We start from the raw sequence: 19,412 nt of genomic DNA, 5'->3' as shown, positions 1-19,412 counted from the left end.
GCCCATAGGAAACTTTGACCTATGTGTAGGGGTTTCGAATTCTGCAAAGAGGAAGGTGACCATGACCTACTCACTCTAACGGAGACACTAGCTGGACCGTTCAATGGCACACAACAGAATCAAAATGCAAGACTCACAGTATTTGGAACGTATGGCAAGCCATAAAATTTCTCCTGTGTTTCCCTGAGAATGTCTGTAGTTGATGTCCTCAGGGGGTGCTTCCCATGGTAGATCTGATCCAGAGTGGCATAAAAGACCTAGATAGATGAAAACGTCCACTTAGTTTTGGCAGTCCATCCTTCCATCTAAGACGTGGTGGGCCAAAGGTGTTATATAAGTGTACCAGAATAATAATTACACATACCAGCTGAAAACATTCACAAATTTAAGTGTATATGGCTTGAGAAGTATTTTGTACCACATTTAAGACCACGCTGATGATGAAAAGGAAAGCTCTCAACCTTTTCATGATGAAGGATATTAAAAAATTTTTGAACCTTATCTATAAGGCACTCTTTATGTACAATGGAGTAAATTAAATTTGTGACCACAAAACTGGAATTTGGCCCATAGATATCTATAAATATACATAAAATATATAGTTGGAAATAATAGTTAGTTATTACAACTTGTGACCCTCTGGATCTAGTAAATCCTGTTTGGTTTCTTCCTAGAATCCTGCTGTATCTTAAATGGGAGCAATGCAATGGTCCGAATCCCAGTTTTGTGAGGAGAAGGGACAGAACATGAAATAGATGGGGCGAGGTGAAGAAAAGGAATAGCAATCCGTCGTCTGGCAAGTACAGATGTTACAAAGAATTCTAGTGCAGCTGTTGCCCAGTCTGGGGCCAGGGCCACGGCCAAGCCAGCCCCCACCCCTGGTGTTGGGAGATACCAGGGAAGCAGCTGCCATGCGCGGGCAGCTCTGTCTTACGGAGGTGACCGGGAGAGAGGATCACTCACCTCTGAGGAGAGGATACAAGCCATTGAAACATGACAGGAGAATAAAGCGTTAGTTTGAACATGAAATCTGCTGCTTACAAAGTTCTGAAAACTAAATTTTACAGAGCAAATCTGAAGTAAAGATAAAGGGCTTTTTCACTGGAACATCTGGCTTGAGTATTAGCATTGTTTGGAGTTCACCTGAAGCAAGGAAGTAGAAAACCTGTTTTATTTTAAAAGAAAAATTCTGACATGCAATTATGTTTCTGATATATATCTTTCTGATTTGAAAATGGAATTTGTAGAGAATGTGCAGCTGTTGACTTAAAAGAACTGAGGATTAGTTTGGATAAAAGAAAAAATTTAAATGACCTCTAGCTTTTGGCTTCATCTAGATATAGAATTATGGCTCTAAATTATAAGTCAAGTTTAAACCTTCCCTAAAAAAATACAGACATTTCCTAAATATAAATATTGCCTTACTCTAACTGGTAATCTAAACATATAGCTAAATACAGCTCTTTCAATTCTAAATTCTATAATGAGTAACAATGCATAAAGTAATCAGAGGAGCCAAAATTACTCATCTGCATCTTGTCTATATTCTAAGAGAATAAGTTATTAAGAACTGAAACTTAAATTCTAACTTCCACTAAGGTGTTTTGTTTTCTGTTTTTTGTTTCCCAATCTATAAACAAGTCAGAATTCAAAAGTTTCATTCCTATAGTTATGCCTTCCACAAATGAAAGGCATAAACATGGAATGACTTTTTTTAAAGATAAAAACAGAGCGAAATAAATGAAATTGTGCATGTGATTCATGCTTATTTGCTGATAAACCAAAAAATTCTAAAGTGATGAGCCTATTTGCCCACCCAGGGAGTCACGCTCACCTGGGACCAACAGCCTTAGAGCCACAGAAAAACAGGAGCCTATTTTTTAAAACAATGCACAAGAGAAAAAAAAATTTGCAATTTTAAGAACACTGTGTATACCCCCTTAGAAACCTGGAACAATTCATTTCCTTTCCCCCCTTATTTGTGGGCACTGTACAAGGGGACTATTGTGGGATAGGAAAGCTGGCACAGGGAGCTCTTCTGGCAAGAATTCACCTCCTTCTGGGGCGCCTGGGTGGCTCAGTTGGTTAAGCGACTGCCTTCGGCTCAGGTCATGATCCTGGAGTCCTGGGATTGAGTCCCACGTCGGGCTCCCTGCTCAGCAGGGAGTCTGCTTCTCTCTCTGACCCTCCCCCCTCTCATGCTCTCTCTCTACCTCATTGTCTCTCTCAAATAAATAAATAAAATCTTTAAAAAAAAAAAAAAAAAAGAATTCACCTCCTTCTCCTCTCTCTTCCCCTGTCTCTCAGGGGGTTATTCTTTTGGAGGGTGGAAGGAAGGAAAGGTTGGTTTTCCATTTTAAAAGAAAATCTTTGGAACAAATATTCAAAAAGAAAGCCACAACCCAGGCTGTTAAAAGGTAGGACTTCCGGGGTCCTGGGTGGCTCAGCCGTTAAGTGTCTGCCTGTGGCTCAGGTCATGACCCCAGGGTCCTGGGATCGAGCCCTGCATCGGGCTCCCTGCTCCGTGGGGAGTCTATTTCTTCCTCTCCCACTCCCCCTGCTTGTGTTCCTGCTCTCGCTAACTCTCTCTGGGTCAAATAAATAAATAAAATCTTTAAAAAAAAAAAAAAAAGTAGGACTTCCACTATAGGTACAGGCAAATCAAAAGACTTTTGCTGAGTAATGCTAATTTTTTCAAATAATTCAGAGGTCTTTTTAAAATTATATTGATATGCACAGTCATTAATGTAAATCAAATATAAATCCACAGTTTTCTCTATAGTGTACATTTTCTTCAAATATATATTTTAAGGTACAACATAAACAGAGTTCATAAGGGCTGAATTTTACAAAACCATAGAGCAATTAAATGGTGCCCACACTTTTAAATGGGTAGCTGGATCATTATTAAATGAATATTGCCTGAGATGAAAGACAGTGTTTAGGCTGTGTTTATAGAATTCTCAAGACCTGATGAAGAGTAAGAATTCCATAAACAATCTCAGTAATTACATGTAACTGAAACATCTGGTATATCATGTAGACCTGACATCCAGATGGTTCATAAGATTTTTCTAGTCTGTATCTGGAAACCTAGAAAACTGGCTTTGAATATTATCTAAAACTAACAGTCGTTACTGTTTAAACTTCACGTCAAAACTACAAAATTTTAAAAAGATACAAAGTGACATAAAATATAACATAGTTGCTGAAATGTATGATTTAGAAGAAGTCACGTGCCTTTTGTGCCTTTCCCAAGCTTTGATTTTCCCGACTGAAAATGGGAAATAACCTTATTTAATATCCACTTCACAAGGATGGTGTGAGGACTGAACAAGTCAGTTTGAGTCAAGTTCTTTGAACTCAGATGAAAGATGTCTTAGAAGCATGATTATCATAATAAATGTGCAGCACTGGCAAGAATTTAAAGTTATATATTTATTTTGAATAATTACTCTGAAAGACTTCAGAACAAAAGTACATACATACCTGAAGTTGCATATCAGCTGCAGCACACACCTTTTTCGATTCACAAAGCCGAGACACCATATTTTTGGGCAGCGACTTGAAAAACAAAAGAACATATATGTGAGTAAGTTATTTAATGAGTTGCTGCACTGTGTGCTTATGGAGTAGGACAGTTAAAAAAACGACAACAAATGAAAAAATTAATAACTGAATTTAGTCACAGTGACTTAAATTAGGGTTTGTACATGAAAAATACAGCACTACAGGGAACTAAGATAGTGGCGTTGATCTTTAAAAATCTGTTTAAAACCTTTGTAAAAGTGATTGCTTTTTCTGTTCCTTTGTTACCAGTGAAAGCCTGTTCAAGTGCTCTGTTGAATGTTAAGTGCATCTAATAACGGATGATAGGAATAAAGGAGTCAAGTGCAGAGAAACAGATGATAATCCATGGTGTCAGCCAGTATTAAAGCTGAACTGATATCCTAACAAATAACCACAATAATGAATTGCACATTCTTTTATTTTCCAACCTGAAAGAACTGCAGAGCTTGGAAACTCAGTATAATGACCCTATCTGATTTAAGGCTTCCTTCCTGAGACTAATTAGGCCTAATCACATAACATCACATATTCACTTAGAAATACACTAATAATGTAGTCAAGGAAGTCCTTCAGTCAACTTACTCTACATTAATATCATTAATATTGATGTTTATTGAAGATAGCTACCACATTATACAACTCTATGTATAATCTAAATGAAGCTAAAAGCCCCTCTACAGAGAAACCCATTATAAAAGACACCTGGGGCAGGTTCCTAGCACTACCGTTGTGTAAATTAACCACCCATGAATGACCACTGTGAGCTGTCTGCTGGAAGGGGGACTGGGCACTGCCATATTTACACGTATCCCCTCAGAGTGCCCAGACTACAGCAGACACTCCATAAATATTTCCAGAAGGAATGAATGAACACTAGAATGATCATTTAAGAAAGGCTTCAGTGAAAGACTACAGCAGTACGTGATGAAGGCTCAGATGACAAAGCCTGTTCTCTCTTCTTCCCGTTTGGCTATAAGAAAGGCATACCAGGCAACAAAGGAAATTTTAAGGAGTTAAGACATGGATTGAAGGAGGTTGTATAGTATAGAGTCTGACACAGGTGAAAGGCCTGGGGCTTTCTCACACCAGGGGCAGCCATCTTGTATAAAACAAAAATTTCCTCAGACAGGATTTTAAAAAGTCAAGATTTAGTTAAGTCATATATGCCAAAAGCCTCTATCAGAATGTTCAATTTCCTTAAATCTCACTTTACATTATATCTTCAGCTGATAGGACTTGTGCTATACTTGGATTTTTCATGCCTCACGAAGCTTTAATAGTTTTGTTTTCATTAAAAAAAAAAAAGCATGTGGAACGATGGCATTTTCTCATTTTTCCACAATGAAAAGTACTGTGGATGAGCACTGTATTAGGTCTCGGAGACAGAAAATGGCAAACAGACAGGATCCTGGCCCCATGAGCTTCACAGGCTGGCATTACTCACGTAAGCACAATTTTAACAAGAGTTAACAACTACCATGAGTACTAAGACAGAAAAGCAGTGCAGGTCGGTAGGAGAGCCATGACCTAGAAAGGCTTAACTGAGGAACTAACGAAGACATGAAATTTGCACAATGAACAGGCATTAAGGAGAAAGGGATGGGCTGCAGGGAGAAAGAAGCATCCCAGGCAGAAGAAACCCCGTGTGTGAAGGGCAGAAGAGGTTCCTTGGTAGGTGGTGAGGGAGCCATGGGCAGGAAAGCAGGGTTCCAGCAGGCTGGAGAGGCAGGTAGGAGCCAAGCAGGGACACTGGTCTCCACTCTCAGACTCTGCATCATGGTAAGCCACTGGGGAGTTTTAAGCAAAGAAGTCACAAGTTTAGATCTGTGTTTTTAAAAGATTCTTTTGGCTGCAGCATAGACATTGGAGAGGAGGAAGGCAGAAGTGGGTTACGAAAAAAACCAAGAGGCTATATTTAGTGTACCAGTGACACACGCCAGTAACGCAAGCAGCTGCCAGAGTGCCAGGGGCAGGGGCGCCATGGGAGAGGGCTGGAGCCGAGTGGGAGATGAGACCCAGAACACAGCACTGTTTCCAGGAGTGTGCCAGAGAGGTGCAGAGAGTAAGGGCAGTACTGCAGAGGCAAAGAGGGGGAGGGAGAAGTCTGTTTGAGGTTGGAAAATGCACAAGCAAGCTTAAGAAATGCTGATGGCAATGAACCCTACAGGGACACAGACTGGAGATGTAGACAGGAGAAGAGACAATGAGATGAGAGCGCAAGGTTCCTGAACAGGCAGGAGGAGAAGTGGCATAGACCACTGGCGAGAGGAGGCTCAGGTGTTGGGCTCCCATGGATGGGTGGTCAGACAGGAAGCTGTGGGAGGAGCTGGATTCCCAGGCTTAAGAAGGTTAGAGAAAGTTGTGGGGAGTGGTCCACTGAGAAGTGCAGAATCATCAGCCCTGGGAGAACCCTGGGATCCCAGTCTGGCATGGGGTATGGGCAGAACTCAGGATCAGGCAGATGGGGGAACAGAAGGTGAATGAGGAGGAACGTCAAGTCAACAGTGGGCGATGGAGAGGGTAGGAAGGTGCCCCGGCTTAGCGGGAAAACAAGCATCCCCAGGGCCCGCAGCAGTGATCAGGCATCTTTGAAAGGTTTACTACTTCTGCTCTGTAGACAATGATACGGAAATGCCAAGTAATGGATCTAAGAGCTAAACCCAACATAACGCCTACTTATTGCAAGGCCGATACCTCAGAGATTCAAACCCACACAGAAATGGCAAACGTTAAAGGGACAAATTTAATGAAGCTTAATTCTTTCCTTGTCAGGTTTCCAATAAAACGAAAGATGTAAAGAAAGAGATCATGCAAGAACAGGGACAGCTAAAAACAGTTCATCAATAATTATGTAATAAAAGGAAACACATCCTATAGTTACAGAAAATGTTACTGCTGGGGGAAATGAGTACCATTGCTGGTAAAGGTGACATGGGACCTCTGTGTTATTTTTTGCCACTTCCCATAAATCTGTAATTATTTCAAAATAAAAGGGTAAGTACAAAAAAAAAAAAAACCCACCAAAAACTACGTATTCAAGGCCTACTATACATACTGTAGTAAATTCAAGGAATGTTTACCAAAAATATACAGAAACATATAGAAAGTGAATACAATCCTAGTAGACTAGTTCAAAGGAAAGAGTCATTATCAAAATACAAATTAAATAATATATTTATATCATGTGAAGTGTAAATAGGTAAAGAGATTTTTTTTTTTAAGAGAAGTTGGGAGGGGAAAGGATCAAGAGCACAGGTTGAATCTTTTTTTTAATATTTTTTTAAAAGATTTATTTATTTGTCAGAGAGAAAGAGAAAAAGAGAGAGCACAAGGAAGGGGAGAGGTAGAGAGAGAAGCAGGCTCCCCCTGAGCAGGGAGCCTGGTGCAGGACTCCCCTGAGCCTAAAGCAGACACTTAACTGACTGAGCCACCCAGGCATCTCGGTAAAGAGATTTTTAAAAAATTTAGTTTGGGAGATTAAGGAGTGTAGTTGTGATGAGCACCACATGTAGTATGGAAGTGCTGAATCACTATATTGTACACCTGAAACTAATATTACACTGTATGTTAATGAACTGGAATTTGAATAAAAACTTAAAAAATAAAAACAAATAAAAATCTAGTTTGGCTCTTAGTCGATTGGAATTAATAAATGCATGTCAAGTGAGGAAAAGATGGCGGAGGAGTAGGGGACCCTATTCCAACCAGTCCCCGGAATTGAGTTGGATATCTACCAGACCATTCTGAACACCCATGAAATCAGCTTGAGATGTAAGAAGATATATCTGGAGCTCTACAAACACAATATCGCAGGTTTTGAGGTATGAAGTGGGGAGCCATGATTCTGTGGGCAGATATCAGAAGATAAATGGAAGCGGGAGGGAGCCTTCGGGATCCTGCACCAACGTTGTATGAAAGCCTCCCACACTGGGGACTGGGCACAGACTCACAGACCGATAGCAGTGGGGAAAAGACTTTAGGGCAGCCCCCTGGAATGAAACCTGGAGTGGCAGGGCCACATGGGTGAACTGGGGGGGGGGGGGGGGGGGCTGGCTGTTTTAGAAGCAAAACAGGAAGAGATGTGCCCCGACCTGGAGACGAGGACTGGGAGTGCTGCTGAGGGGTGCACAACCCAAGACACTGTAGTTTTTAACGCACAGACAGAAACAGAGATAGTGTGGCCTGGAAGAACTGGCCTGGCGAGAGGAGACTCAAGTGTTGGGCTCCCATGGATGGGTGGTCAGACGGTCTGACGTTATGAAGAACAGACTGCGATCTCTCTGTTCTGAGGCAGAGGGTTGGAAACGGTCTCTTCTGCTCGGACTTTCAGAAGAGACACAGAAAGCCGCCAGGGAAAGCTGCCAGAGAACAAAAGCCCCCCAAAACCGGTTTTCACTGAGCCCATTTCCCCCACCACACAGTGGGCAGGGCAACTCTGCCCAAACAGGGTTGCCTGAGTAACAGCATGGCAGGTCCCTCCCCCAGAACACAGGCTGGGAGAACAAGAGGCCAGCAACCCTAAGGTCCCTAAAAAAAAAGGTGCATCTTGCTTGGGTTGTTGTCAATAATTTGGACTCTGTACACTCCCTCAACCACCCCTCAACAGAATGACTAGGAGGAGGAAGCCCCAAAATAGGAAAGACTCAGATACTGACTTCTGCCACAGATTTACAAATGGATACAGATATAACCAAAATGTCAGAAATGGAATTCAGGGTAGCAGTTGTGAAGACAATAGCTAGAATGGAGAAATTGATTAATGGCAACATAGAGTCTCTAAGGGCAGAAATGAAAGCTGAACTGGCAGAATTTAAAAATGCTATTAATGAGATCCAATTTAACTTAGGTAATCTAACACCTACAGTAAGTGAGGCAGAAGAATGAATTAGTGATCTAGAAGACCAATTGATAGAAAAGAAGGAAAAAGAGGCGGCCAGGGAGAAACAACTCAAAATCCATGAAAACGGAATCAGAGAAATAAGTGACACCATGAAACATTCCAATGACAGAATTATTGGGATCCCTGAGGGGGTGCAGAGAGAGAGAGAGAGGACTAGAAGATATATTTGAGCAAATCATAGCTGAGAACTTCCCTAATCTGGGAAATGAAACAAACATTCGTGTCCTAGAGGCAGAGAGGACTCCTCCCAAGATCAAGGAAAAGACACCAACGCCCCAGCATGTAATAGTAAAACTCACAAATCTTAGAATCAAGGAAATCATCTTAAGGGCAGTTAGGGGGAAGAGAGTCCTTACGTACAGAGGGAGGAACATCAGAATAACGTCACACCTACCCACAGAGACCTGGCAAGCCAGAAAGGCCTGGCAAGACATATTCAGGGTAATAAATGAGAAGAACATGAAGCCAAGAACACTTTATCCGGCAAGGCTTTCATTTAGAATGGATGGAGAGATGCAGAGCTTCCAAGACAGGCAGAAACTAAAACAATATGTGGCCACTAAGCTGGCCCTACAAGAAATATTAAGAAGGGTTCTGTAAAAGGAGAAAGAGCCCAAGAGTGATATACAACAGAAATTTACAGGGACAATCTATAGAAACAAGGACTTCACAGGCAACATGATGACAATTAATTCATATCTTTCAATAATCACTCTCAATGTAGTATGGAAGTGCTGAATCACTATATTGTACACCTGAAACTAATATTACACTTTATGTTAATGAACTGGAATTTGAATAAAAACTTAAAAAATAAAAACAAATAAAAATCTAGTTTGGCTCTTAGTCAATTGAAATTAATAAATGCATGTCAGGGGAGGAAAAGATGGTGGAGGAGTAGGGGACCCTATTCCAACCATAAAATGCTCCCATAAAATGTCATAGGGTTGCAGATTGGATAAAAAGACAGGACCCATCCATATGCTGTCTACAAGAGACTCATTTTGAACCTAAAGATACATCCAGACTGAAAGTGAAGGGATGGAGATCCATCTTCCATGCCAACAGACCGCAAAAGAAAGCTGGGGTAGCAATTCTTTATCAGACAAATTAGATTTTAAGCTAAAGACTGTAGCTAGAGACACAGAAGGACACTATACCATTCTTAAAGGGTCTATCTAACAAGAAGATCTAACAATTGTAAATATCTATGCCCCCAACATGGGAGCAGCCATCTACATGAGCCAACTGTTAGCCAAAATAGTCATATTCATAATAATACATTAATTGTAGGAGACCTCAATACTCCACTCAGCAATAGACAGATCATCTAAGCAGAAAATCAACAAAGAAACAAGAGCTTTGAATGACACACTGAACCAGATGGACCTCATAGACATAAACAGAACATTCCACCCTAAAACAACAGAATACTCATTCTTCCCGAGCACACACGGAACTTTCTCCAGAATAGACCACGTACTGGGTCACAAATAAGGCCTCAACCATTACCAAAAGACTGAGATTATTCCCTGCATATTCTCAGACCATATTGCTTTAAAACTGGAACTCAATCACAAGACAAAATTTGGAAGAAATTCAAATACTTGGAAGCTAAAGACCACTCTGCTCAACAATGTTTGGGTCAACCAGGAAATCAAAGAAGAACTTAAAACAATTCATGGAAACCAATGAGAACGAAAACACTTCGGTCCAAAACCTATGGGATACTACAAAGGCGGTCCTAAGGGGGGAAATACATAGCCATCCAAACCTCACTCAAAAAAATAGAAAAATCCCGAATTCATCAAGTAACTTTACACCTTAAAGAACTAGAGAAAAAGCAACAAACGATGCTTAAGCCATGCATTAGAAGAGAAATAATTAAGATTAGCAGAGATCAATGAATAGAAACCAGAAACGCAGTAGATAAGATCAATGAAACTAGAAGCTGGTTCGTTGAAAGAATTAATCAGATCGATAAACCACTGGCCAGACTTATCCAAAACAAAAGAGAAAGGACTCAAATTAAAATTATGAATGAAAGGGAAGAAATCATGACTAACACCAAGGAAATAGAAGCAATTATTGGAAATTATTATCAACAACTATATGCCAATAAATTAAGCAGCCTGGAAGAAATGGAGGCCTTCCTGGAAACCTATAAACTGCCAAGACTGAAACAGGAAGAAATTGACAACCTGAATAGGCCAATAACCAGTAACGAGATTGAAGCAGTGATCAAAAACCTCCCAAAAAACAAGAGTCCAGGGCCTGAGGGATTCCCTGGGGAATTCTACCAAACATTCAAAGAAGAAATAATACCTATTCTACTGAAGCTGTTTCAAAAAATAGAAACAGAAGGAAAACTTCCAAACTCATTCTATGAGGCCAGCATTACCTTAATCCCCAAACCAGGCAAAGACCCCATCAAAAAGGAGAATTTCAGACCGATATCCCTGATGAATATGGATTCCAAAATCCTCAACAAAATCCTAGCTAATAGGATCCAACAATACATTAAAAGGATCATCCACCACGACCAAGTGGGGATTTATCCCCGGGATGCAAGCGTGGTTCACCATTCGCAAATCAATCAATATGATAGAACACATTTATAAAAGGAGGGAGAAGAACCATATGGTCCTCTCATTTGATGCAGAAAAAGCATTTGACAAAATACAACATCCATTCCTGATCAAAACTCTTCAGAATATAGGGACAGAGGGAACATTCCTCAAGTTCATAAAAATCCATCTATGAAAAACCCACAGCAAATATCATCCTCAATGGAGAAAAGCTGAGAGTCTTTCCCTTAAGATCAGGAACACGTCAAGGATGCCCACTCTCACCACTATTGTTCAACATAGTACTAGAAGTCCTAGCAACAGCAATCAGACAACAAAAAGAAATAAAAGGCATTCAGATTGGCAAAGAAGAAGTCAAACTCTCTCTCTTCGCAGATGACATGATATTTTATGTGGAAAATCCAAACGACTCCACCCCCAAATTACTAGAACTCATACAGCAATTCAGTAATGTGGCAGGATACAAAATCAATGCACACAAATCAGTTGCTTTCTTATACACTAACAATGAAACTGTAAAAAGAGAAATTAGAGAAACGATTCCATTTACAATAGCACCAAAAACCATAAGATACCTCGGAATAAACCTAACCAAAGAGGTAAAGGATCTCTACTCTAGGAACTACAGAACACTCATGAAAGAAATTGAAGAAGACACAAAAAGATGGAAAAACAATCCATGCTCATGGATCGGAAGAATAAACATTGTTAAAATGTCTATGCTAACCAGAGCAATATATACCTTCAATGCCATCCCTATCAAAATTCCAATGGCATTTTTCAAAGTACTGGAACAAATAACCCTAAAATTTGTATGGAATCAGAAAAGACCCCAAATTGCCAAGGAAATGTTGAAAAAGAAAAACAAAACTGGGGGCATCACGTTGTCTGATTTCAAGCTATATTACAAAGCAGTGATCACCAAGATAGCATGGTACTGGCACAAAAACAGACATACAGACCAATGGAAGAGAATAGAGAGCCCAGATATGGACCCTCAAGTCGATGGTCAAATAATCATCGACAAAGCAGAAAAAAATATGCCATGGAAAAAAGAGTCCCTTCAATTAATGGTGCTGGGAAAATTGGACAGCTATATATAGAAGAATGAAACTCGACCATTCTCTTACACCATACACAAAGATAAACTCAAAATGGATGAAAGACCTCAATGTGAGACAGGAATCCATCAAAATCCTAGATGAGGGGGCGGAGCAAGAAGGCGGAGTAAGAGAAGACCTGCATTTCACCTGGTCCCAGGATTTCAGCTGGATAGGGATCAAACCATTCTGAACACCTATGAACTCAACAGGAGATCGAAGAAAAGAATAGCAACAACTCTCTGAACAAAAAAGCAACCACTTTCTGGAAGGTAGGAGGTGCGGAGAAGTGAATCTGAGGTGATATTCAGGGGAATAGACGGCGGGGGAGGGGGCATCCATTGGCCGCTTCTGGCAAGTGATAGAGCCGCAGAACACAAAATCGGAACTTTTAGAAGTTGGCTCCGCTGAGGGACGGCGCTCCAGTGGCTAAGCGGGGGGTGGAACCCTCACAGGACAGTGTGGTCTCAGGACACTTGGGGTCACAAAAAGACCGGGGGTGCCTGAGTGAGGCAGAGCTCCCAGGTATCAGAGCAGGGAAGCCGGCTGCAGAGACGGAGCCGAGGCGTGGGCTCTCAGCTCGGGGTTGCCATAAACCGTGATCCGCGGCACAATCGGGCCACTGCTCCTCCAGCAGGGACCCAACAGGCAACAGATCCAGGGAGACTCCCCTTCCTCCCCCGGGAGGAGAGGCACAGGAGCACACCGCAGGGATCTGCTGGATTTGGAGACTCCACACGGGGTCGGGTGCCAGAGATAGAAACACTCGGTCACAGGCCGGGTGAACATGGAGTGCGGCCGGAGACCAGGGAGAGGGGAGTAACTGACTGCTTTTCTCTGAGGGCGAACTGAAGAGGGGGGCCCCGAGTTCTCGGATCCTCTGGGCGGAGATTGGGACGCTGCCATTTTCACTCTTGTCCTCCAAAGCTGTACAGAAAGCTTGCAGGGAACAAAAGCTCCCGAGAGCAAACCCGAGCAGATTACTTAGCCCGCACCCGGCAAGGGCGGGCCAATTTCACCTCCGACAAAGACATTTGGGAACCATGGCCACAGGCCCCTCCCCCAGAAGATCAGCAAGAACAGCCAGCCAAGACCAAGTTTACCGATCAATGAGAATGGCAGAACTCAAGAGCTAGGGGAATACTGCACATAGAATCCGTGGCTTTTTTACCATGATTCTTTACTCTTTCAAAGTTAATTTTTTTTAACTGTCTTTTTTTAATTTTTCTTTTTCCCTTTTTGAATCAACATCTTACCCCTTTTTTAAAAAACATTTTTATTTTTCATTTTTAGAGTCATATTCTATCACTTCATAATAGTTACCCTTATTTTTGGCATATATATATAAGTTGTTCTCTCTTTAAAATTTTGAGATACAGTTTCTTCTAACAGATCAAAATATACAGTAAATCTCTACTGTATGGCTTTGTTCTAGTCTCCTGCCTGATCACATTCTCTCCCTTTTTTATTTTTTTAATCCTCTTCTTTTTTTTTAAACAAACTTCTTATCTTATCAATTCCTTTTATAAAATCTTTTATAATTTTCGTCTTTACAGTCATATGCCATCCCTTCATCATATCAACCCTTATTTTTGTACATATATAAGTTTTTGTTTCTTTAAAATTTTAGGAGGCACTTTCATCTAACAGACCAAAATACACCCCAAATCTAGTGTGTGGCACTGATCTATGCACCAGCCTGATCATATTTCAATATATTCTGGTTTTTTTGTTTTGTTCTGTTTTTCTTTGTTTTTATCTTTCTCTTTTTTCTTTCTTTCCATTTCTTTTCCTCCGGTTTCAGGTATTTTCTGATTTGTTTACAGTATATTTTCTGGAGACTTGTTACCCTGTTAGCATTTTGTTCTCTCATTCATCTATTCTCCTCTGGACAAAATGACAAGACGGAAAAAATCACCTCAACAAAAAGAACAAGAGGTAGTACCAACTGCCAGGGACCTACTCAATAAAGACATTAGTACAACGTCAGACCTAGAGTTAAGAATGATGATTTACTACTAGCTCGGCTTGAAAAAAGCATGGAAGTTACTAGAGAAACCCTTTCTGGAGAAATAAAAGAACTAAAATCTAACCAAGTCGAAATCAAAAAGGCTATTAATGAGGTGCAATCAAAAATGGGGGCACTAACCCCTAGGATAAGTGAGGCAGAAGAGAGAATTAGTGATATAGAAGACAAAATGATGGAAAATAAAGAAGCTGAGAAAAAGAGAGATAAACAACTACTGGACCACGAGGGCAGAATTCGAGAGATAAGCGATACCATAAGACGAAACAAAACAGAAGGAGAGATAAAAAGCTTCCAGGACAACAAAAACTAAAGGAATTTGCAAACATGAAACCAGCCCTACAAGAAATATTGAAAGGGGTCCTCTTAGCAAAGAGAGAGCCCAAAAGTAACATAGACCAGAAAGGAACACAGACAATATACAGTAACAGTCACCTTACAGGCAATACAATGGCACTAAATTCCTATCTTTCAATAGTTACCCTGAATGTAAATGGGCTAAATGCACCAATCAAAAGACACAGGCTATCAGATTGGATAAAAAAACAAGACTCATTGATATGCTGTCTGCAAGAGACTCATTTTAGACTCAAAGACAGCCCCAGATTGAAAGTGAGAGGGTGAAAAACCATTTACCATGCTAATGGACACCGAAAGAAAGCTGGGGTGGCAATCCTTATATCAGACAAATTAGATTTTAAACCAAAGACTGTAATAAGGGATGAGGAAGGACACTATATCCTACTTAAAGGGTCTATCCAACAAGAAGAGCTAACAATTGTAAATATCTATGCCCCTAACAAGGGAGCAGCCAATCATATAAGGCAATTAATAAGAAAAGCAAAGAAGCACATTGATAACAATACAATAATAGTGGGGGACTTTAATACCCACCTCACTGAAATGGGCAGATCATCTAATCAAAAGATCAACAAGGAAATTAAGACTTTAAATGACACACTGGACCAAATGGACCTCACAGACATATTCAGAACGTTCCATCCTAAAGCAACGGAATACACATTCTTCTCTAGTGCCATGGAACATTCTCCAGAATATTATCAAATCAGGCCTCACCTGGTACCAAAAGATTGGGATCATTCCTTGCCTATTTCCAGACCATAATGCTTTGAAACTAGAACTCAATCACAAGAGGAAAGTTGGAAAGAACTCAAATACATAGAGGCTAAAGAGCATCCTACTAAAGAATGAATGGGTCAACCAGGAAATTAAAGAAGAATTTAAAAAATTCATGGAAACCAATGAAAATGAAAACACAACTGTTCCAAATCTTTGGGACGCAGCAAAGACAATCCTAAGAGAAAAGTATATAGCAATACAAGACTTTCTCAAGAATCAAGAAAGGTCTCAAATACACAACCTAACCCTACACCTAAAGGAGCTAGAGGAAAAAAGAGCAAATAAAGCTTAAACCCAGCAGAAGAGAAATAATAAAGATCAGAGCGGAAATCAATGAAATAGAAACCAAAAGAACAGTAGAACAGATCAACGAGACTAGTAGCTGGTTCTTTGAAAGAATTAACAAGACTGATAAACACCTGGCCAGATTTAACAAAAAGAAAACAGACATGACCCAAATCAACAAAATCATGAGTAAAAGAGGAGAGATCACAACCAACACCAAAGAAATACAAACAATTATAAGAACATGTTATGAGCAACTAATTTCCAGCAAATTAGATAACCTGGAAGAGATGGATGCATTCCTAGAGATGTATCAACTACCAAAACTGAACCAGGAAGAAATAGAAAACCTGAACAGACCTATAACCACTAAGGAAATTGAAGCAGTCATCCAAAATCTCCCAACAAACAAGAACCCAGGGCCAGATGGCTTCCCAGGGGAATTCTACCAAACATTTAAAGAAGAATTAATACCCTATTCTTCTGAAACTGTTCCAAAAAATAGAAATGGAAGGAAAATGTCCAAACTCCTTTTATGAGGCCACCATTACCTTGATCCCCAAACTAGACAAAGAGCCCATCAAAAAGGAAAATTACAGACCAACATCCTTGATGAACATGGATGCAAAAATTCTCATCAAAATACTAGCCAATAGGATCCAACAGTACATTAAAAGGATTATTCACCACAATCAAGTGGGATTTATCCCTGGGCTGCAATGTTGGCTCAACATCCACAAATCAATCAATGTGATACAATACATTAATAAAAGAAAGAACAAGAATCATATGATCCTCTCAACAGATGCAGGAAAAGCATTTGACAAAGTACAGCATCCTTTCTTGATCAAAACTCTTCAGAGTATAGGCATAGAGGGTACATACCTCAATATCGTAAAAGCCATCTATGAAAAACCTACAGTGAATATCATTCTCAATGGGGAAAAACGGAGAGCTTTCCCCCTAAGGTCAGGAACGCGGCAGCGATGCCCACTATCACCACTGCTATTCAACATAGTATTAGAAGTCCTAGCCACAGCAATCAGACAACAAAAAGAAATCAAAGGCATCCAAATCGGCAAAGAAGAAGTCAAACTCTCACTCTTTGCAGATGATATGATACTTTATGTGGAAAACCCAAAAGACTCCCCCCCAAAACTGCTAGAACTCATAGAGGAATTCAGTCAACTGGCAGGATATAAAATCAATGCACAGAAATCAGTGGCATTCCTATACACCAACAACAAGACAGAAGAAAGAGAAATTAAGGAGTTGATCCCATTTACAATTGCACCCAAAACCACAAGATACCTAGGAATAAATCTAACCAAAGAGGCAAAGGACCTGTACTCAGAAAACTATAAAATACTCATGAAAGACATTGAGGAAGACACAAAGAAATGGAAAAACGTTCCATGCTCATGGATTGGAAGAACAAATACTGTGAAGATGTCAATACTACCTAGAGCAATCTACACATTCAATGCAATCCCCATCAAAATACCATCCGCTTTTTTCAAAGAAATGGAACAAATAATCCTAAAATTTGTATGGAACTAGAAAAGACCCCACATAGCCAGAGGAATGTTGAAAAAGAAAAGCAAAGCTGGCGGCATCACATTTCCAGACTTCCAGCTCCATTACAAAGCTGTCATCATCAAGACAGTATGGTACTGGCACAAAAACAGACACATAGATCAATGGAACAGAACAGAGAGCCCAGAAATGGACCCTCAACTCTATGGTCAACTCATCTTTGACAAAGCAGGAAAGAATGTCCGATGGAAAAAAGACAGTCTCTTCAACAAATGGAGTAGGGAAAATTGGACAGCCACATGCAGAAGAATGAAACTGGACCATTTCCTTACACCACACACAAAAATAGACTCCAAATAGTTGAAAGAACTAAATGTGAGAAAGGAGTCCATCATAATCCTAAAGGAGAACATAGGCAGCAACCTCTTCGACCTCAGCCACAGCAACTTCTTCCTAGAAACATCACCAAAGGCAAGGGAAGCAAGGGCAAAAATGAACTATTGGGATTTCATCAAGATAAAAAGTTTCTGCACAGCAAAAGAAAGTCAACAAAACCAAAAGACAACCGACAGAATGGGAGAAGATACTTGCAAATGAAATATCAGATAAAGGGCTAGTATCCAAAATCTATAAAGAACTTATCAAACTCAACACCCAAAGAACAAATGATCTAATCAAGAAATGGGCAGAAGACATGAATAGACATTTTTCCCAAGAAGACATCCAAATGGCCAACAGACACGTGAAAAAGTGCTCAACATCGCTCGGCATCAGGGAAATCCAAATCAAAACCTCAATGAGATACCACCTCACACCAGTCAGAATGGCTAAAATCAACAAGTCAGGAAATGACAGATGTTGGCGGGGATGCGGAGAAAGGGGTACCCTCCTACACTGTTGGTAGGAATGCAAGCTGGTGCAACCACTCTGGAAAACAGTATGGAGGTTCCTCAAAAAGTTGAAAATAGAGCTACCACACAATCCAGCAATTGCAGTACTGGGTATTTACCCCCAAGATACAAATGTAGGGATCCGAAGGGGTACGTGCACCCCAATGTTTATAGCAGCGATGTCCACAATAGCCAAACTGTGGAATGAGCCAAGATGTCCATCGACAGATGAATGGATAAAGAAGATGTGGTATATATATACAATGGAATATTATGCAGCCATCAAAAGGAATGAGATCTTGCCATTTGCAACGATGTGGAAGGAACTGGAGGGTGTTATGCTGAGCGAAATAAGTCAAACAGAGAAAGACAAGTATCATATGACCTCACTGATATGAGGAATTCTTAATCTCAGGAAACAAACTGAGGGTTGTTAGAGTGGTGGGTGGTGGGAGGGATGGGGTGGCTGGGTGATAGACACTGGGGAGGGTATGTGGTATGGTGAGCACTGTGAATTTCGCAAGACTGTTGAATCACAGATCTGTACCTCTGAAACAAATAATGCAATATATGTCAAGAAAAAAAAAAAAGAAGAAGATAGCAGGATGGGAAGAATGAAGGGGGGGAATCGGAGGGTGAGACGAACCATGAGAGACGATGGACTCTGAAAAACAAACTGAGGGTTCTAAAGGGGAGGGGGGTGGGAGGATGGGTTACCCTGGTGATGGGTATTGAAGAGGGCACATTCTGCATGGAGCACTGGTGTTATGCACAAACAATGAATCATGAAACACTACATCAAAAACTAATGATGTAATGTATGGTGATTAACATACAATAAAAAATTTTTTTAAAAATCCTAGATGAGAACACAGGCAGTAACCTCTTCTACATCAGCCACTGCAACTTCTTTCAAGACACATCGCCAAAGGCAAGGGAAGCAAGGGCATAAATGAACTTTTGGGACTTCATCAAGATAAAAAGCTTCTGCACAGCAAAGGAAACAGTCAACAAAACAAAGAGGCAACCCACGGAATGGGAGAAGATATTTGCAAATGAGACTACAGATAAAGGGCTGGTATCCAAGATCTATAAAGAACTTCTCAAACTCAACACCCAAAAAACAAATAATCAAGTCAAAAAATGGGCAGAGGGGCACCTGGGTGGCTCAGTCGTTGAGCATCTGCCTTCGGCTCGGGTCATGATCCTAGGGTCCTGGGATCGAGCCCCACATCTGGCTCCCTGCTCTGTGGGAAGCCTGCTTCTCCCTCTCCCACTCCCCCTGCTTATGTTCCCTCTCTCTCTGTGTCTCTCTCTGTCAAATAAGTAAAAAATAAAATCTTTAAAAAAAAAAAAATGGGCAGAAGACATGAACAG

At 40.6% G+C, this 19,412-nt stretch overlaps 1 protein-coding gene across 3 annotated transcripts in view; it reads right to left on the bottom strand.

Annotated features, from left to right (window-relative positions):
* Window positions 1-19,412, bottom strand: part of MIPEP (mitochondrial intermediate peptidase) — a 197,430-nt gene that overhangs the window by 80,873 nt on the left and 97,145 nt on the right. For all 3 annotated transcript variants that reach the window (XM_035003685.1, XM_035003687.1, XM_035003686.1), the window contains exons 15-16: window positions 3,490-3,564; window positions 138-257 (exon numbers count right to left, since the gene is read on the bottom strand). In XM_035003685.1, coding sequence (XP_034859576.1) covers window positions 138-257; window positions 3,490-3,564 — 195 coding nt within the window. The remainder of the gene's footprint in view (window positions 1-137; window positions 258-3,489; window positions 3,565-19,412) is intronic.

The sequence above is a fragment of the Mirounga leonina genome, unplaced genomic scaffold (assembly GCF_011800145.1).
Source record: "Mirounga leonina isolate KUSES-001 unplaced genomic scaffold, KU_Mleo_1.0 Mir_127, whole genome shotgun sequence".
Lineage (NCBI taxonomy): Eukaryota > Metazoa > Chordata > Mammalia > Carnivora > Phocidae > Mirounga > Mirounga leonina.
This window is presented reverse-complemented; position numbering and strand designations above follow the sequence as displayed.